We start from the raw sequence: 21,401 nt of genomic DNA on the forward strand, positions 1-21,401 counted from the left end.
TATATATATATATATATATATATATATATATATATATATATATATATACACTTTTTTTTTAACAAGTGAAAATAAAATGGTGTTTAAAAGAAAATGTAACAGAAAACAGCTAGGTTGTAAGACGATGTAAAAACTTGAAAACAGGAACATGTGCGCATTGGTTTTTCCCAGGAACTTAACAGATGTTTAAAGCCACTTAGAGAGGTCGAGAGCTTCAGATCTTTTTGCAAGATATTCCAGGAAACAGGAGCGGAGTGGGAAAGATTCTGCCACTTGATGCAGTTTTATATTTTAAATTTGAAAAAAAATCAACATAACACCAGATTTGGGTAATTTCGTATCGATTTTAATAAATACGTGGCCTCATTTTGGTCTCCATGTAACTCTTTTTGCAGTGTAAATGGTAAATGGACTGTACTTATATAGCATCTTTCTATCTAATCAAGATACTCAAAGCTCTTTACACTATAATCTGTTCCCTTATGTACTCATTCATACAGCACTCTACTATATTTATACAAAGAATAATCAGAGCTTTATCACATTCATACACTGATGAGACACACATCGGAGGCAATGAGGGGGACACTTCGGCGTGCGACTGCTGGTGGGATCAAACCCCCAACTCTTGCATTGGAAGATGACTGCTCTCACAACTCAGCCACAGCTGTCCTTAGTGTGTTTAATTTGATCTAATTTTGATTGTTGTGATACTTCCTGGCTTCCTTTTTTTCTTACCTTTATTTATACAGGTAGTCTCATTGAATCACAAGGACTAATTTTCAAGAGAGACCTGTTTGGGAGCTGATGGTGATAGTGGTGTGTGTGTGTGTGTGTGTGGGGGGGGGGGAGGGGGGGGTTAAGAGCCTTGCTCAAAGGCCTAGAGTGGGGCAAATGAGGGTGGAGGCAGGTGTGTTTCACTTTTTCCACCCACATTTTGATGTTGTCGGTCCGAGGAGTCAAACTGGCGACCTTCCTATCACAGGTCCACCTTCTCTAACCTCTGAACCACCACTCCCCTATGCAGGGGACTGAGCTGGGAGAAAGCATGAGACTCAGAAACTTCACTTAATACTCTATCGATAATTAAAATGCACACAAATTGACCTTACTGTTCAAAAATAGTCATTTGTTTACCATTGCACCGCAGTTCGCAAAATCAAGCTAATACTTCATTTCACAGTCCAAACTGAGCAGCTCATCGCTCCAACATAAATCATCTTTGATGCTTTCTTTCTGCTAGCAGTTTGCAGTAGAGGCCCCTGATGTTGCTTCTCTAATATTCGCATCACTTTTCTGACAGTCACAGACCAGCAGCGCTGTGGGGAATACATTAAACGCAAGTCTTTGCGCATCATGTCAAACAAATATTTAAATGTGATTTGCAAAGACAGAAGCAAAAATAAAAAGATGTACAGTGTCAACAACTTGAGCATTTGTGCACCCACAGCTAGACTTTAGGGGCACTGCCAGGCCCGCGCTCCCTTTAGCTCTGACATCATGAGCTGATGAGAGGATGTGAGCAAATGTGCAGGAAATCCAATGCTAATCTGCAGACCCTGCAAACAAAGGCCCTCTGTACATAGAAAACTAAAGCTGGGTGACAGCCTGTCACACATACGCAAGGTTGATGCTATCCTAAAAGGGTGATTTAGCACTTTTCTTTTGGCTGCAATGCATTCCTGCACCTGCAAGAACTCCTAGTATCAGCATATTTACTTGCAGCTCTAGTAATTTATTGTTAAAGAACAGATTCAGAGATGAAAGGGTGTTAAAATTAATTCCACATTCTTCCTGTTGTATTTAAAGGCACATTAATCCGCACACTGCATCTATCTTTTTTGTATCGGTGTAGCACATCTTCTTGGTCGGTTCTACTAAATGTATGGTCCGAACAGAAAACGCTTTAATCAGAGACAAATTTTTGGTTTCAGGGTTTTATTTTCATTTTGTGTGTGTGTGTGTGTGTTTGGAATGTTAATTCATAGAAGCATGACTGAAGTTTTCCATGTGTTAGATGTGTAGCACCATCTGCTGCCAATTCAAGCACAGGACAGGAAACAAACACAAAAGATGCTAACTTAAGCTTACCTACATATTGTGTTCTTTAAAACAGTTTTCTTTGCATGAAGTTTGAAAAATACAATCTATACGTCCACAGTTGTTCAGCACTTATAAGGTTTCCGATGATATCCCCTCAGGTTTTCAGAATATCACCCTCATTTATTAAGGCTTAACGTGTGGAGGGCAGAGTGTCGACTTTGACAGTTACAGATGAAAACTCATTAGGAGACGGAGGCTATTTTTAGGCCTTCGTTAATTTTAGCAGTCTTTGAATGTCAGGCTCTATTTCAATGGTGGGGAACTTTCTGCTGTATCTCTTAAAGGGCTCTCCCTCCGGCCCAATGAGGAACTTCTCAAAGTTCCAGGAGACGTCCGTCCTGCTGATGGGACTCCAGACCAGAAATTTGGGATCCTGCATGAGGGAGCTGGGGTCGTCGTGGGGATAGGGGAGCTTGTCTTTCAGGTAGGCGAAGACTGGATGTGTGTTTTCTCCGTTGACGTTGCACTTCTCGAAGATGGTGAAGTTGGGTTTGAAGCCACTACCTGGACGCACATGATGGAGTGAGTTCAGGATCTCACCGTTGGTGCAGTTCTCCTGCAGAACACATTTCACAATGTGAGCTCTTTTGGTCAAAACTTGAAAATAACTTTATGTGCAATGTCACGTTTTATCGCGAGATGTCACACGAGAGTGTGTTGTGAATGACAAGTACAATCACACCAATTGTTAGCACAATATTCAATTTATTTATATGGCACCAAGTCACAACAGAAGTCATCTCAGGGCACTGAACAGAAACATTCATATATTTAAAAGTTAATAACACAAATTATCTGAGGAGCAGACTGCTTTGAGTTCAACTCCATCACAGACTCTCGTCATGAGCAAGCTTAAAGGTGAGAGTGGAAAAAAAAACCTCCCTCATGAGGAAGAAACCTTTAGCAGTTCCAGGCGGCCATCTGCTACGACCAGCTGGGTTTGGTAGGAACAGATACACAATGGCAGGTCAAGAATCACATGTTGAGCTAGAAATAGTATCCAATGAAAACTATTCAATTTTAACAAATCGTTTTAAGAAATGTGGTCAATATGTCCTCCAGTATAAGCCTATAGCAGCATAACAAGCCAACCCTAACTATAGGATTAATCAAAAAGGAAAGTCTTAATCCCAGTCTCAAAACTGGACAATGTGTCAGCCTCATGGACTGAACTGGAAGTTGGTTCCACAAGAGAGGAGCCTGATAACTGGAAGATCTTCCTCCCATTCTGCTTTTGGAAACTCTAGGAACCGCAAGTAAGCCTGCAGTCTGAGAGTGAAGTGCTGTTAGGAAAATATGGTTCAATAAGATCTGTAATATAAGATGGAGCTAGATTGTTGAGGGCTTTGTAGGTTAGATTTTGAACTCTATTCTGTATATCTGTTAAATTGACCCACACACATGAATCACTGGCCTACAGTGAATATTAAGATGAACATGACTCGTGGAAGTTTTGCTGCACGGCTCACCTGGTATCCAAACTGGTTACAGGGAAAGCCCAGGACCACCAGCCGATGGGGGTACTTGCTCTGCAGATGGTTGAGCTCGCTGAAGTCCTGGGTGGTGGTGCCTCAGAGCGAGGCCACATTCTCGATGAGGACCACTCGTCCCCTGAAGACGTTGAAGTCCACCGAGTCTCCCTCCAGAGAGGTGGCCCTCAGATCATAAAAGGTTTTAGCGATGAACGTCATCTCGGCTCCTTTGCTGCCACACTGGAGGCAGCTTGGATCTCTGCATGTGACCGTACCTGAACGCCTGGTCACCTGACTCGCTTGGAGCAGAGAGTTGTCTTTCACGAGTGTCAGATAACCCTGCAGGAACCTGATCTCCAGGTGATACACTACACTCTACAAATTTCACAGATGGATGTAATGGATTCAAAAGCAAACAAGCTCATCACTCACTTTCTTAAAGTTTGCAGTATTATAAACAACTTTATTTCTTCCAAGATACATCTACTATCCTCTGAAAGTATTTGATAATTCATAAGAACGTGAACTGTACAACGTGTCATTAGATGCGTGTGGGTTTTGGATTTCTTCACGACACGTATTAGTTTTCTCAGCCATGAAAGATTTAACAGGGATCACCTGCATCTCTCAGCTTGTGATGAAAAATGAATAAACCCTCTGCCTGAACTCCCCATGCTCCTAACTTCATTACATCAGTTTTAATTTAATCACTCAGTCAGGGGCCCATCACCAGTTTTTCAGAATGAAAACTGTAATTTATTAGCTTCTATATAAATTTATTCCATTTTGATGCTAATGAAAAGAGGTCTAGCATTCCTAAAAGGGAAGCTTATCTCCTTTCACACCAGCGTTTTAAACTAAAATCAACCTATTGAGAAATGGTGGCACTTTAGCCATTTTAGTCAAACATTAAAAACAACAATATGCACAATCTTGTAATAATCTGACCTCTAGAGAAATTGCATTTCCTTGCGAAAACGCAGTGTGAATGCTTATTGCTGAAAAACTGCTGAAATTAGCTAAAAACATGCTGAAATATAGCTGAAATGGAAGAACAAGCCTAAGTTAGCAGCAGAAAGCAGAAAGAACTCGTATTTACTAAATTTGGTTTAAATAAGCAGAAACAAACACAGAAATTAGTAAATTAGCTAAACAGCTGAAATTAGCAAGAAATAGCTGAAAAGTAGCTGAAAAGGCAGAAAGAAGCTTAAGTTACCCGACAGAAGTGAAGAAAGCGTATTTCTGTCCAATTAGGTGGAAAGAATCAGAAATGAGCCAAAAGTGTAAATTATATGAAAAAAGGCAGAAATTAGTAAAAAAAAAACAAACAAAAAAAACTGCTGAATAGTAGCTAAAAAGGCAGAAAGAAGTTTAAATGACCAGAATGAAGTGGAAAGAGCACATTTTTCCTGAATTAGGCAGAATTTTTTTAATGATTGCACAAAATGTGGAATTAGCTGAAAAAGCTCAAATTAGCATAAAACAGCTAAATAATTGCTGAAATAGCATAATTAGTTGAAACTTGCAGAAATAAGCTGAAAGGAGCATAACAAGCTGAAATTAGCAGAAAGAAGTTAGAAGAAGCACAAAAATGTTGTAGTTAGCAGAAAAAAATCAGAAAGGAGCACAAAACGGCTGAAAAAAAAAACCTGCTGAAATTAACTGAAAGTAGCTGAGCTTTTTTAATTTGCACAAAGAAGCTGAAAGAAGTTGAACCAGAACAAAATGTGAAAGGAGCAGTAAAAGGTTGTAAACACATCTGAAGATTTGAAGGATGAGCTCAATTCATTTCCACTGAGAAAAAAAAAAAGTTGCATAAAAGGCTAAATATTTCAAAAAGACCAAAAGTCATGGCGGGATTATCCTGAACGAGCAGAATGTTTCCACATATGAGTTGTTGAAATAGTTTGAAAACAGCGGGACGAGAAAAGTGCCAAAAAACGTACAGAAGAAAGATGGATCACAACGATGCAGGTATGAAGTGTTCTGCATTTCAAGAAAAATGAAACGTGCATATGGATACTTTTGTCAGGTAGCAGGATTTCCTGATCATGCCATCAAACAGCCGGCTGCTTACTGCATTCATCTTCACGATTTTCAAAATAGAAAAGTAACCATGTGGCCTCATAGTCAGAAAGTCTGTGGAGTCAGGATTGAATACAGCTACATCCTAAACTTATAATGTACATGGCAGGGTGACACACTTCATTGTGTTTAACAGGTACAAGTCCTCTGAGCGACATCATCCTGACCCCCCTTCTCTTTGTCCAGAGCAACTTTGTCCAAATAGTCGTCCAGAGACCCCAACAAGCTGTCAATGTCTCTCTTGTGAGCCTGCAGCACCAGTTCTGTCACACGAATGAATGACTGCAAAGGAGACACAAATAAAAGAGTAAAAAAAAAAGACTAAATTAATCTAAATTTGGCCGTTTCCCACAACGTATATGATTTATTTTGGTTGTGAAGTACCTCACAGATGTTCCTGCTGGTGGAAGCACTGACCTCAAAGAACTCCATCCCATAGTTCTCTGCTAACTGGAAGATTCAAGTGGATATGGTTGGAAATAGTATTATTTTATGGCTTATTTCTCTCTACAAGTACACAGATATGAGCTTTATGAGACTATCTAGCTTGGTTAAAAGCAAAAAAATGCATTTTTTTTCTATTAATGCACTATGTTATTGAGATAAACCACTTTCATCAGCTGATAATGGCACTTTAAAATAAGGGTAAACCAAACCCTGTATCCTTGGTCCTTTGTCACTTGTCTCCTCATCTCCTCATCAGCCTTGTTTCCTACTAGAATTGTCTGCACTTCATCTGGGGCCAACTAGAAGAAAATACAAATACAAACAAAGCCAGACAAATTGAACAAAGATAATGTTGCCAATCTCACAAAAAGCAGTTAAAAGTGCTACAAGGAATGCAAATAAAGTGTCAGAATTAAGTGCACTGCATTAAAATGGCAGCTCTTATTGCCTTACTTCATCCACGTCACTGGCCCACTTCACTATGTTCTGAAAGGACGGCTCGTTTGTGATGTCATACACAAATACAATACCCTGCACAAGAACAAATGAGCTGGATTAAAGAATGAAGTTTGATACAAAAAGAATAATTCCGCTCTTGACTCCTTATACTTCTGCCCGCCTGTAGTACTGCTTGGTGATGGTTTGGTACCGTTCCTGTCCTGCTGTGTCCCTGCCCAGAAGACAAAAAGGCACATGAGAATAGAATCACACCATATGTGGGCCAGAACCTAATGCAACACAACGCTACATACCAGATCTGGACTCGGACTTTGGTTCCATCTATTTCTATTGTTTTCATTTTAAAGTCGACTCCTGAAGAAACAAGAGGAAGGCATTTTGTGTCACTGAAAGCAAACAAAACTCATCAAAAACAGAAATTGTACTGCTTTCAAACACCATCAGTTAGGAGTCCATGTTGTTTCATTCCTTCAGCCAGAATTAAAACTTACGGTACTCTGTCTGAGGTGTGACAAACCAACATCGTGCTAAATTATTTCACAGTAAATAAAGTGGGAAAAGTCTGTACTTCCTCCTTTTTTGTTGTTCCTCCTGATCTAATGAGATCTAATAACACCAGAATACAAACTGTTTAAAGACTGGGCTTCAGTGTTAAGACACTTTTCATCACAAGTACATTCTGCACCACACATTTATATTTAAAGATGAAAAACTTGATTCGCCTCCATCTCCTCTTCTAACGTGGTTGATATTATTAATGAGTGTGCAACACTAAATCGTATGCTAGTCCTCACTTTATGTGTCCTACAATCTAATTTTTAAACACCCTAACATCTGGCAACTGTTCTAGGGTGGGTTTACTCATCTATCTGTGCTCACCATGGGGTCTTAGAGGTGACAGTTAAATATAAATTACAGCGCTCTAAAAGCACACTGGGCTATTTTCATCCTGGCACAGATCCACATGGTGACAAATGTCTCTTGTGTCCAGTTACACATGTTCTGATCTTTTCTGCCCCGTCTGTTTTGGACGTCAGTGCATGACACACTCTCCATCATCACATCTGTCAGCATCCAGCCCTCACCCTTGGCAGTCCCGTCTGATGTCCTTCCCACGGACATCTCATTATATTTGTTGAGCATGTAGCATTTCTCCTCCTGCCACTGTTTCTGTTGCCCGAATGGCACAAGAGGAAATAAAACCTTTCCTTTCCACCTCAATATTTAAAAAAAATCCACCAAATTTGTGAACTTCTCATGACTTGCTCAGAGACGTCATCGTCACTGATGAGAGTGGAGGCGCTGCACACAATGAGGGGGTGCAGCTGATGTCAGAGAACGTGTAGGAGGGATTTTCAGCTAGGTAGAAGGAAGCTGTGAAATGTGGCTGAACAGCCCTGGGCTGCAGAAATACTGGTTGCTATTCAAACAAAGGCTGCACAGCCGACTGTTCGCACGCAGTCTTTTCAACAGATGAGTTTACTTTGAAATGCATCCCTTCGATGCTTATCTGAGAAGTGAACGTGCTGCTTTAGGTTGTGCAAAAGTCCTGAACTACTCCTCGCTTAGGCTGGATTAAAAGCTGAGACGGTCTTCTTCTTTGTTCAATTTTGCACGGTGCGCTGTACAATTTTGAATAACAATAAAGTTTATATTTATTTATTGTTGTGCAACAGTCTTCAAGACTTTCTGTGGACCATGCCCTGCAGAAACAGTCCCCAGCCCATCTTCTGTACACCAGGTTTGTATTTCAGAGGTGCGCAACACTGCTTTTTAATTCCCGAGCAACTCGCAGGACGGAGTTAAGTGACTCGGCCACTAATAAGCACGTTGCTCTGAAAGAGATCAAACACACTGAACTGAAAATGGATTAAAAAGAAACAGTCAGGGGTTTTTAGAAAACCTGGAAACATATGCATCAAGACGAGTTTAAAACCTATACGGCATTTCCACAGTAGCAAAACTGACTCAAACTATCAACTATTAATATTTCCCTCTCAACTAAATTTCAGTGTATTGTGATAAATCGACAACGAAAACCCAGCATTTCTCAGTTTCGCGCCCATTAAAACAAGGGACAGCAATGCTTGTTCTTTACCGACAGTGCTTTTGCTTGTGCCTGTGTGTTCATTCGTCTGCAACATTAGTAAAATATCTCATGAAACACTGAATGCACTTTAAAAAAAAACGTTCAGAAAGACATCAGTGGATGTGAATCTACAGCTGATGAACTAAAACTGGCTTTCACAGCTAATCAAGTTTAGTCAACGCAAAAGTTCTTATACCCGAGTGAATTTTACAGATGTTGAGCTCAAATTTGGAAAGTTTTTCAGAACTCCAGGGGTTAAAGGCAAGCTGACATAAGATATTTGATCAATGTGGCTACAACTCCCATTTTCTCTCATTATAAGAAGTCAATTAGCTTAAAATCAGCATGAAAGGCGGCGGGCGATATGCATTCCTCCACTGAATGCTTGAATGTGTGAAATCATTATTGACTGCAGGAGTGAAGGTGAGCCAGATTGCACAAAGGCTTTAAGCTAAAGGAGTTATTTTATGCAGCTTTTTCAGACACTATCAGCGTTTGCTGCATTTTGCACGTTAGAGAAGGCCATTTTTACTTTTTTTGTAAAGCAGTGTTAAAGAATGAGCCACGACACTTAATGTGCAGGATTCAATCATGCTCAAGTTTCTAACAGCAAAGTCCTTTGACTGAACGACATGGAGCCCTTCTCACCTGACCCAAATCCTACTTAAAATGTGAGATTTGCACAGAGGTGCCCAATTGTGTTGCAGACTAAACAATATTTTTTTTGAGTTTGAGAAACATTTTTAAATGACAGAGCTTACTGGGCAAATGTATTTATTTGTTATCACAACAGCAAAATCATAAAAAAAACACTTTTTATCTGCTTTGTGGTTACTGATGGCATTTAGATCTTCCATATGCCTTCAAAAAAATATGGAAAACAATCTGTAAATCAAAAGAAATACTGCAAGCTTTCTCTTTTCCTGAGTAATTAGTGACAGAGACAAAGCCCTTTTAACTTGGCTCTGCTGTGCAATTAGATGGTCTGCATGTCTCTTGTTAGCTGATGCAGAGAGAAATTGACCAGGACTGAAAATTATTCAGCAGTGACTAATAACTGACCATCTCTAATGCACTTGTTTTTTTTTTTTAAATAACTCATCCCATGTTGAAACGTCCTATGATGTTTTAAAGTAATGCTCCCCAGAATAAAAGTGAACTTTATTTTGCAGCCACAACAAATTACAGCCAACCACCTGCCTCCAAATGTTAATGCAGAAAACAGAAAATTAATGTAAAAGTGTTCAGAAAGAATGGGTTAAATCAAAGTGCTTTATAGTTTAAATAAAAAAAATCTACTGTAGTGGACAGGGTGGTGTTTAGCCGGTTAATCTTGTGATAGACATGCACAAATGAACTAAAATTACTAATTTAAACTTGTTTGATGGCTTCTTCTTACCAATGGTGGAAATGTGTGAAGGATCAAATTCTCCCTCCGTGAACCTGCGCAACATGCACGTCTTTCCGACCCCTGAGTCTCCGAGAAGGAGCAGCCTGAACAAAACGTCGTACTGTTTGGCCATGACTCCAAAAACTTACAATTTCCCACACGGCATAACTTTATCATGAGACCTGTGGAGCTGAACGTCCTCTGATTCGATGCTGCATTCAGGGCACCTCGGATATTCCCCCTTCCAAGCTCGGAAGTTCCGCAAGTAGCAGCCCAGTAAAAGGAGATTTGTTAAAATACGAAGCATTTTGTAATAAATATAAAATAATTTGTACCCCTGAGGATTACTAAAAGGTAACTGATATTCCAAATGTTATGACTAATCTAATCAAGAATAATTTAGATCAGATCCCAACCCCCAGATTGCATAAAATAATTAATTATATAAACTTTGTAAATAAAAAATGCAATAATATAATTTTGAAAAATATTTTAATCGACAAGATCTATCCTGGGTCCTCCAAAAGAATATATCAATTAAAAAAAATACCTTAACAAAACAAGAAATTAGATCAATCAGAACTAAATTTATGAAATTTCCAATACCCCCTGAAGTGAAAGAATTCCACTTTAAAACTGTAAATGAAATTTACCCTTCACAGGAGTTCTTTAAAAGATTATTAAATTTTGAAATGGAGAATTGTTATTTTTGTAAATCCATGTTGGAATCAACAGAACGCGTGTTTTACGAATGTGAGATTGTAAGTGGTTTTTAGAAGGAGTTACATAACTGGTTGATATCTAAGTCCCTTCATTTTTTTTTTTCTTGGAAATAAATCAAATTTGGAATTTTATTAAAGAATAAAAAAAAATGGAATATTTGAGCAATAATATAATGTTTGCCAAATTCTACATTCATAAATGTCGTTTCACAAAAGCTCTTCCTATTGTAAAAGCGTTTAAAAATGAGTTTGTATTATTTGGTAAATCTTTTTTAAAAAATTGACAGCCCCTGCTATCAAACTTTTCTCTATTTTTTTCAGAGTTTAAATTGCTATAAACCCGAGGATTTAGTTTAATTTTTACTTGTTAAATTTTAAGGTATTATTTCCTGAAGTTTTTTAAAAAATTTTATACATATATTTTGATGTGTATAATAACAAAATTTTAGTAATATTAAGTAATATGCTTGGGATAAAAATGTTGTTATTGATAGGGAGGTTTCGTTATGTTAGCTGAAATAGATGTTAAATGTGAAATTGTCATTGCCTTTTTTTTTTCTTATTCTTAAATAAAAATAAAAAGTAGCAGCCCAGTAAGGTAGAAGGTTATAAAAACATGGCGATGTCATTTAAAAAAAATTGAACTTAATGTTAGTTGTATTTTATTTGATGTGTTCTCGTTTATATCACAACCTAAGCCCATTCGTTTAGTTGTAGCCCACATAAAACTGTAATTTCCCACAGCATCAAAAGCAGCACAAGGCCAGCATCCTTCAACTGGCTGCTTTCTACAGCAGGAGTGACAGAACAAAAAGGATGAGACACAATTAACATTTTAACATTAAACATGATCACAAATTGTCTCATTTGCTTGCCTAATGTCCAAAAATGTACAATATGACAAAAAAGTTTACAATTCTATTGTCATGTGCCAACACAAGGTGACAATAATATTGATGTTATTGCTCCTGTCAACAAAACATCATGAACCACTGGACAGATGTTGATGAAACTTTTAGAAAGTAATATATGGCTGTACATCGTCAATGATTAACTTTTGCACTCAGTTCCAAATGTCCACCATAACTAATTAAGTCTATACATAAAGTTTTGCAGATAAGAAATCAAATTTGATGATGTAACGGTACCGAATCATCCATAACATTCTCTGAGTGTGAGGTCTTGCAGAATTACACGAAACTGCATGTAGTTATTTTCAAGTTTGGACCAAAATAGCACTTGTGTCATTTCACGGTATAAAACAAGTCTAAAACTCCAGCATGAATAGAAACAGTTTTGATTCTAGTGAGTTTTATAAAAATAATTAAAAAAAACTGGTATTTTAAAGCTTATCTCAGAGAAATACTGTAGAAACAAGATTTTTGCACGCGTTCAGTAACAACACACCGAGCCATGAATACATCCAAAAAGGATAAAATAGTTTTATTTATAATCTCATAATAAAGGTATGCCTTAACTTGCAAGACAACCATTGGCAGTATGTACAACATACCTGTAATTTCCATGGAATGGAACAAATATTTATTACACACGTTTTTTTTTTTCCTCCTTTTTCTTTGAAGTTCAACATTCCCAGCACAGGCAACTATAAGGGAAGGCTTGTCTTTGCAGAACTGACACCATTTAGGAGTATACAGTGTTATATACTACACACTGAAATGGACTTCCACTAACAAAAATAAAGGTTACTGCCCTTTAACTTCATTGCGTAACATTCAGTATCAATTAAGTGATTTGTTTTTTTTAATTATATCACATTTATTTACTGAGAATAACAAAAAGAGGACAAGAAATACCCGAAGCTGTGAAAATCATTCAATACAGATATCAGTCATAAATACACTCTGTAGGTTGCAAAACTAATTTTGGTGCATCATTATAAAGAGAAATTTGTTTCATTGAACGTCGGTTTCAAAGATAAAACCTCAGGGGGGTGGTTCTTCTTGCATATCAGACACTTTTACTAAAAACAATTTGACATTCTTCTCTGGAAAAGTATAATAAAAACACACTCTCTAATTATCATTCCATCAAAAGTGGTAGTCTCGCAACCGACTGCAAAGGTTGTCCAAAAGAAAGGATATTTTTATAGCTTTATTAAAGACTCGTACAATGTAATTTCATGAACAGTATCACGTCTTTCAAAGACTGCTGAGCTGCCTCACTTTGGGGATCGTAAAAGTCGTTGCTGGGCCACAAAAACAGTGACGGGATGCAGATACAGCAAGGTAGAAGCGTTTTGTACAAACACTAACAGCACCAATCACACTGTCTCTACCGTGGGGCTTAGACTGGTGTAAAAAGGGGAGGAGCGAGAAAAGGGCAAGGTAAGAGAAGCTGGTGGGTACGGAGAGTCCGTCTGAACATCAAGGACAGGAGCGCCTGAGTTTAGATGGGCTCCACGCGCAGCTTCTTTCTGCTGGGCGGCTCGTCCGGCTCTGATTCTGAGGTGGAGTCGGACCCGCCGTCGAAGGCAGACACGGCGCTCCCTTTGCGGTTTGTGTACAAGCTGCTTTCAGTAGAGTAGTTTGTCTGGAGCTGAGTGTTCCCTTTGGCCTTCTCCAGTGCACGAACTTAGACGATATGAAAACAAGTGAAGTAAAGCACAAAGAATAAGTGACCGTGCACATTTGTTAGGTGTGGAATTCCTCTCTTACCCTGCTGCTCCAGCAGTGCGTTTTGCTTCTTTAAGTCATCGATGTCTTGCTGGTGGCTGTGATTTTTTCTCCTCATGAACTGGATGTATTCTGTGGCTTTGTCTAAAATTTGTGCTCGTGACGCCTGTTGAACAGAGACAAACAGCTGAGACAACTCTACAGAGTAGGCGTGCACCGATTGCAGTTTTCTGGCAGATCACGATCTCTAAAAAGCCTGACTTGTCGATTCCGATTTTGGCCAATACTGGTTTTGTTTCATAAGTGACACTGTCAGGTGGTATAAGGTCACAATGCACTTTCAATTTTCCAACATTATTTTATTGAAAAACTTACCCTTGAACAATATCCTAGAACAATACAAACTTGTTTTAACTGGCCATGAGGTAGTGCTCTGAAATATAAATGAAGTTTAGACCAGGGCTATTCAACTGGTGGCCCGCGGGCCATTTCCGGCCAGCAGGTGACTTCAATCCGGCCTACTTCAGAACAATATTTTGGGGGGAGTTTCTGGGTTTGGGTTCTGTTTATTGCATTTATGATTCAATGCAATAAAATAAGCAAATTTAAAAGGTAACAGATCATTGTAAACTTTGGCTTATTTACATAATGATTTTAATCGCTGGATGTCCGGCCCTCGAGCTGTTGCTTTTCAGAAACTGTGGCACCCTGAGCAGTTTAGTTGAATAGTCCTGGTTTAGACAATTGTTTAAACTACAAAAAAAAATTGGTTTGTCATGTATCGACCGATCGCCGATCACCTAAAATTACGGAAATCAAGGTTGATAAATTGGCCGGCCAATGTATCTGTGCACCCCTACTCCAGAGTCACTTAATGCAAAATGCACTACTCCTTTGTTAAATGTGTCAAAATGAACAGAAATCACAACCATACACAAAACATTTACAGTTGTTGAGACAAACGACATATTTACACACCTTGCATATAAACTGAGTACGATCAAAATGGTCTTTATTGCAGCTCATGGGTCACAAGCAAAGTGTTGAATGAACTAGAGACTGTGTTCAAACATGAGCGTAATCATCAATGTAAAGGACCATAGACGTCTGGGTAAATAACCACCTGATGAGAAAGGGCCAATGTGTAAATGTGCCACATTCACCTGAGCCACCAAACCTTGGGTTGGATGGCAGTACTTCACTGATACTTCACTGATAACTGGCCTCTCATCTCAGTAGCTGTTTGCCTGACTCTGACGATCAAAACTAAAACCACTTTAACTGCAGTTACACAGAATACTGCATAAACCTCCGCTTAAAAATAAACTAAAATAGCTTCTTACACAGCAACCGTGATGCCTCTTTTTCCTCAATTCATCGTCAATATTTCTCCATAACGTTCAACTATTAACGTCCTCTCACCTTCTCTCCATGTAATGCAGGCACGGAGTCTCTTAAACCGTGAAAGCTATCTTTGATGTGGTCCCTCCGTTTGCGCTCCAGCGCGTTGTGATGTGCTCGCTTATCAGCCTGCAAAGAGACAGTCTTTATTTGTGCAGGCAATACTTATAAACACAGGTCATTTAAAAGGTGCTTGCATAAAATGTCCTTGTGCGTTAATGTATTAAACACACATCTGAACATACAGCGCAAACCTGCAGCGAAAGTAATGTTTCATGGGGATATGATCTTGTTTGTTTTCCATCGGTTTAAGGGTTGGGCCACACGCACATAAAAACACAGTTTTGATTAAGCTATGTATTTACTCTCCACCATATGCTGTGGAGAGATTGTCATCATTTTAATGTGAATTCATCAGCAGTGGCAAAACAACAACAACAAAAAAACACAAACTACAGAATTTCCATGAAGGTAAAACACACACTGGGAAACAACCTGAGTCAAGGATGAGAGAAAACCCTTCCAATATGCATCTGTTTAAATGCAACTAACAAAAAATGGTTAAATATAAGTATTTTTTATCAATAATATGGACAAAATCTGCAGACAGACTGTAACATTGATCAAATATTTCAATCTAATTATACTTAATAAAGAAAACTTAAGTAAAGTTTAACGTTTTTGTATTTATTTTTGTTATTACCTTAGCAGAAAAAGCCAGATCAAAGTAACATTTAGTAAAAAAAGTTTTGAAGGTAAATTATAAATGACGACATAAATACTTTAAAGGAATTTGGGATGTGCCATCTCAGTCTTGAGGCGAAAACTTTTAACAATTGTTAAATTTAACAACTAGGGCTCAACATGCCAACAAATGAATACTTCCAGCTGCTGGGTAAGGAAGTGAACTTGGAGATCACTGTTACCGTATTTTTCAGCCTATAAGTCACATTTTTTTTGCATAATTTCATGCCCTGCGACTTATAGGCCGAAGTGACATATTTATGGATTTTCCCCCGTATTTATAAACCAATTTTTAGCTGAGATATGACCGTTTTCATTCATTCTGACAGAAAAAAGGAACAGTACCACTTTCAGCTACTAGATGGCAGCAGAGTAGTAGTAGTAGCAGATGGGCATGCCATTGTATCATGTAATAGGTAAACGTGACTATTATGACAAATTCAAAAAAGTTCAAGACAAAAACAACTGGACTTTATTTAATATACTTTACAGTTTTTGTCTTGAACGTTTTTGGAAGTGACCATGTCCTGGATGACTGAGAAGCTTCACCAGCTATTAATAACACAGTCGGCTTGCCACAGTGCCCCCGTGTTCTGCTCGCTGCTTGGAGCAACCCCATCAAACCAGCTGCCCCGCCCCGGCAAAATGCAGCTGATTTGACCGCCAAAGTGCATTTATTAAGCAAAAGTTAGACTGAGACACACCTTTACTATAACTTCAAGCAAACAAATAATTGTTTTTAAGTGTTAATCTTATTAAATTCTTATTAAAGTCCTCCTGTGCATGCTCTCACGGCCGCCAATTGGCAGCCCATCAATTTTTGGCACAACACCGGTCCATATTTCCAGGTTTGGCACACATTTCCATATTGCCAGCGGTGACGCGTAACAAACGCGACGCGTCAGCGGTGACACATAAAAGATGCAACGTATAGGGCGAAGCGACATATTTATGGATTTTTCCACTTTTTTAGACATATTTGGACTGATGCGACTTTTAGGGCGGTGCGACGGGTACGGTGGAAAATACGGTAAATTAAATGGTAGGCAAATAACCCATATCTCAGAAACTGTAAACGAATAAGTAAATGACTATTTTACTGAAGCAACCAACAGCAAAGGTTTCCGTTTCTGCTCTGTGGAGTCATTGCCCACCACCAAATGCGATAATGTTTTATCCCACGTTTGTATGTTATTTTGTTTGTAGTGTTAGCAAAATATCCCTTTAATCAGTGGATGAATTTTAATGTAACTCTCAGAAATTAGCTACTAGATGTACGTATAGAACAAATTCACATTTGAAGTTAATCCAATTCAAGATGGTCGCCAAAGCTAATTATCCTTAGCCCACACAAAAATGACTATAGCCCAGATGTGGTAGTAGCAGAGCATAATCCCCATTGCATATGCAATGTACGTTGCAAAACATCTCTGCTTACAACTGGCGTTAAGTAATTGTGTCAACTGTTTCTTAACCCACTAATAAATTCCTGGTTTGTACAACTCATTAACTTTAAAAGTGTTTGTGACATGCATTTCCTACAAATACAAAAAAATGGAAGAAAACATCCTCATATTTAAGAAATTTGGCATAATATTCAATTTTACATTTTATAATCATGTTATGTTTCTAATAATACATTCTATTTATCACAGAAATATGATGCTGCAAGCATTTTAAAGTCAAGCCAATTCAAGATGTCTGCCACAACTAATACAATTTAGCCAAGACAAAATTGGCAAAGTCAGCTAACTTTAGAAGATACAGCACAGAGATAAGTTTGGTGTGGTAGTAGCTGCGAGTCCTCATCAAATGCAACGAGATCACGCGAGATCTCGCGAGATTACGCATAACGTCATTAACAAGGGTTGACTAAAATGGCTATAACTCAGTCCCTTAACTTCAAATGATGATCTTTGCTTCAAACTCTGGCCTGAAAAGTGGCAGTCGATTTGCATTTATTCGTGAATAAATGCACATTTATTAGAGTCAAATAATTAAAACGTTTATGTATTTTAAAATAACATAACACATAGAGATAAGCGCAGCTTCGCAAGTGTGCAGGGTCTGGGAATACACAGCGATACGAGATGCGCGAAGAGAACATCGAGTACTTGATGCTTATCCATTTCTGCAGGCTGCAAAAGCTAAAGGAAGCAACACCAGATATTTACATCAAATCTTTAACATAATGATCATTGTTTTGCCCATTAATGCTACTGCTAGCTTGTAAATACAGCGATGCTGACGTAATGGGGTTGCCCTCTTTCTTAATAAACAAGCATTGCCTTTACATAAACTGTGCAAAACAGGGTTTAAACAAAACAACTGGAGCTCATATGAAGCAGCAGCATTTTACAGGGACATGATGTTCAAATACATCGCTGTTTATCTTTCTGATGAGCTGGCCTTCCTTTCAGAAACAGCTAAGCTGCTGTTGTTCGTGTTGCATCTAGTTTTCAGTGTCTCTGAAGCTTCACTTGCATTTAAACGGTACAGAATGACTAAATGGGTGTTACATGGTGACTAAAACGGTGCTATAATTGCTAAAAACAAAAGCTGCTAAAACAAGATGACGTTGTTGTAATGTGTTGGGGGGAACAAATTTTCTACTGTAGGCAGTAGGTGTAACTTATGTTCGACTTTTATTTACAAGCTAGCAAGCACACCCAAGAGGGAAAAAAACATCCACTGGTAGGCCAAGCTTTTCTAAAAAAAATAAAAATTTAAATAAATAAATAAACTAGTTAGCCAACAAGCTAACACGCTAGCACAAACACAGCAGGCGGGTTTATTTTATGATGCTTTGTTCAGCTAACAGACCGACTAGCTCAAACTAGAAGAAACCAAAACACATACATCGCTGTCGACTTCGATGTCATCGTTTTCACTCATTCTTCAGTAAAAACGACCTAGAAAAGAAAACAGGCAGCTGTCAAAACAAAGTGCAGCGACAACTGGAGGCAAATACAGCGTAACACGAAGCTCCCGACTGTTTTTCTCCACGTGATTTGCCTACACATGGAACGGAAAAACACGCCAAGCGCATGCGCATTGAAACCAGGCCTTGTGGGAAATGAAGTTTTTTGTATCGCATTGTGACGCGCAGAAACTGGCTCTACTCACTGCCACTGATTCATAAAACCACTGACTTGACACGAAAATGATCCATTTTACTGTGGGACTGGGAAAAATAATGAAAGACCAACTGTTTTTAAACAGGAAGCATTTTTCTCCTCTTACTTTAACTTTAACTCATTAAAAGATTAATTAAGCAAATTATGTTTTTATTTAAACTATTTTTTCATTATATTTCATTTTATTAATGCTAATATAAATTGATATATCGATTTAAATCAAGGTAAATTTGATATATTAAAAAATAAATGCAGTTATATTTGCATTCATTTTGCACAATCAGTATTTTCAGGCAGTACTGTGGCTCAGTTGGTAGAGCTGCTGCCCCTCAGCAGGTTATTCTGATTCAAATCCCGGTCCAGGGGCCTTTCTGGGTGGAGTTTGCATGTTCTCGCCATGCATGCATGGGTTTTCTCCAGTACTCTGGTTTCCTCCCACAGACCAAAAACATGCATGTTAGGCTGGTAACTCTAAATTGTCCAGGTGTGAGTGAGAGAGTGAATGGTTGTTTGTCTCGTTTGTCTCTATGTGGCCCTGTGATGGACTTGCGACCTATCCAGGGTGTACTCCGCCTCTCACAGTGATAGCTGGACATGGACACCGGCGACCCCTGAAGAGGGAAAAGCTGAAAGAAGGAGAAGAGCAGATTAAGCGAGTGTGTGCGTCCTTTACTTAAAAAATCAATCAACCTTTATTTGGACAGGTAAATCCTATTGAGCCTGGAGGACTAAACAGGTCTTGACCCCTCTCTCTGCTCCAATTTCAGGCTTATCTCTAATCTTCCATTTATTTCTAAAATGTTAGAGAAGGTTGTCTACAACCAGTTGTTACCATTTTTAGAGGACAATGCTATCACTGAGCTGTCAGGGTTCAAAGCCTGCCACAGTACAGAGAATACATTTTTGAGGGTATCAAATTATATATTCTTGTCAGTTAACTCTGGAAAGTTTGTTTGTTTGTTGTTTTAGTGCTCTTAGATTTGTCTACTGCATTCGACACCGTTGATCACAGCATTTTAATCTCTCGTCTTGAGCACTGTGTGGGTATTAGGGGTGTCGCCCTCAGCTGGTTTCGGTCCTACCTAACTAATAGGAGTTTCTGTGTAAAAATGGACAATTTTATGTTTTCCACAGCTCCTCTTCCACATGGGGTCCCCCAGGACTCAATCCTTGGCCCTCTTTTATTTGCGCTTTACCTACTCCCCCTCGGCTCTGTTTTTAGGAAACGTGGCATTTCATTTCACTTCTATGCTGATGACTGCCAGATCTATTTCCCTTGGCACAAAACAACACATTCCAGCAACTTGCACACTGCCTTAATGATATTAAGGCATGGTTTTCTATTAACTTTATCAGTCTAAATGAAAACAAGACTGAAATTATGATGTTTGGACCAAGTTGCTGTCCCTTTCCCAGTGTAGATCTTGGCGCACTGTCATGTTTATCTCAGGGACTGTGTCACCAATCTGGGGGTGAAGTTTGAGTCTGATTTTAAGTTTGAAAAACAGCTCAGCAGTGTTGTTCAGAAAAGTTTTTATTAACTTGGCCAAATAGCAAAAGTTAAACCAATCTTAGCAAGACCTGACTTGGAGAAATGAACCCACTCTTTTATCACAGTTCATCTTGACTACTGTAATGCACTATATGTAGGCATTAGCCAAACCTCTCTTGCCTGTCTGCAGCTTGTGCAGAACTCTGCTGCTCGCCTGTTAACTCAGGCCTGTAGGCGCAAGTATATTTCTCCCATAGCGTCCCTTCATTGGCTCCCTGTGCACTACATAATTCATTTTAAGCTCTTGCTATTTGTTTTTAAATGCCTGAACAACCTTGCCCCACCATATCTGTCTGAGCTTCAGCCTTACTGCCCACCCCAATCCCTAAGATCGGCTGATCGGTTGTTGCTGACAGTCCCTAAAACTAGGTTGAAGTTCAGAGATGACAGCACCTCTTTACAACTTCTGCAAAGATTTGGGGCCTGACGATAAACAAGCCCAAAACTGAAGTCATGCACATCAATTGCCCAGATTCAACCCTAATCAAACATCTTCACATAGAAATATTCCACCAACATTCTCTGCTTCTCATTCCAAATATCAAGAGGTGGCAGCACAGAACCAATAGAGGAAATCACACAAACACTAAAACCATGGTTAGTCGTCTCCATGGCCCTGTCATGTATGCTAAATGGATGATGACCAGACACCAAAGCAGCTCCACTTTAGCGAGGTAGCTGAGAGAACGAGTGTTTGTTGTGGCTCCTTGGACTGATGAATCTTTTGGATGAAAGATGAAACGTGTCAACAACACACACAAAAAAAAAAATGTCCAGAGGATCTGACTTAACTGTTGGATTTTTTTTAACCTGGATTATTGAGCATGAACTTTAATCTTTTTAAGAAAACTCTTACAGTGTAAACTTGTCTACTCAGACAGATGTTTTGGACACATCATTTCTAAAACTAACATCCAGCATAGCATTGTCAATGCAAACAGACAATCTGGAGGTTACACTTGTCCCAGAAGCAACAACTGTTCAAATAGTGTCCAAATGGACTTTCTGGGACATTCAGTGTCGCACAACAAACATACAGTCCAAAGGGGTGCAGACAAATGGACATTCTGGAATTTTCTTGGATTTGATAAATTTTTTTAATGACTATACATATTTTTACTTTTACTTTTTTTTTTTTTTTTTTTTACAAAAAATTACAAGTGT

General features: G+C 38.7%; 3 protein-coding genes across 3 annotated transcripts; all 3 read right to left on the reverse strand.

The window, feature by feature from the left end:
- Positions 1-2,175: 2,175 nt before the first annotated feature.
- gpx2 (glutathione peroxidase 2) lies at positions 2,176-3,830 on the reverse strand. The gene is made up of 2 exons (XM_037695038.1): positions 3,573-3,830; positions 2,176-2,659 (listed from the first exon to the last, which is right to left on the reverse strand). The coding sequence occupies exons 1-2, from the start codon at positions 3,792-3,794 to the stop codon at positions 2,306-2,308; spliced, it is 576 nt and encodes a 191-aa protein (XP_037550966.1). The 5' UTR covers positions 3,795-3,830; the 3' UTR covers positions 2,176-2,305.
- A 1,959-nt stretch (positions 3,831-5,789) lies between these two features.
- LOC119427775 (ras-related protein Rab-15-like) lies at positions 5,790-10,214 on the reverse strand. Its single transcript, XM_037695416.1, has 7 exons — positions 10,055-10,214; positions 6,860-6,920; positions 6,717-6,777; positions 6,561-6,638; positions 6,317-6,406; positions 6,045-6,110; positions 5,790-5,942 (listed from the first exon to the last, which is right to left on the reverse strand). Exons 1-7 carry the CDS (start codon positions 10,176-10,178, stop codon positions 5,790-5,792), a joined length of 633 nt encoding a protein of 210 aa, XP_037551344.1. The 5' UTR covers positions 10,179-10,214.
- Positions 10,215-12,525: 2,311 nt separating this feature from the next.
- LOC119427610 (protein max) lies at positions 12,526-18,559 on the reverse strand. Its single transcript, XM_037695244.1, has 4 exons — positions 18,408-18,559; positions 14,826-14,933; positions 13,446-13,569; positions 12,526-13,361 (listed from the first exon to the last, which is right to left on the reverse strand). Exons 1-4 carry the CDS (start codon positions 18,441-18,443, stop codon positions 13,177-13,179), a joined length of 453 nt encoding a protein of 150 aa, XP_037551172.1. The 5' UTR covers positions 18,444-18,559; the 3' UTR covers positions 12,526-13,176.
- Between the last annotated feature and the right edge of the window lie 2,842 nt (positions 18,560-21,401).

Source organism: Nematolebias whitei, chromosome 21 (assembly GCF_014905685.2).
Source record: "Nematolebias whitei isolate Nwh7 chromosome 21, NemWhi1, whole genome shotgun sequence".
Lineage (NCBI taxonomy): Eukaryota > Metazoa > Chordata > Actinopteri > Cyprinodontiformes > Rivulidae > Nematolebias > Nematolebias whitei.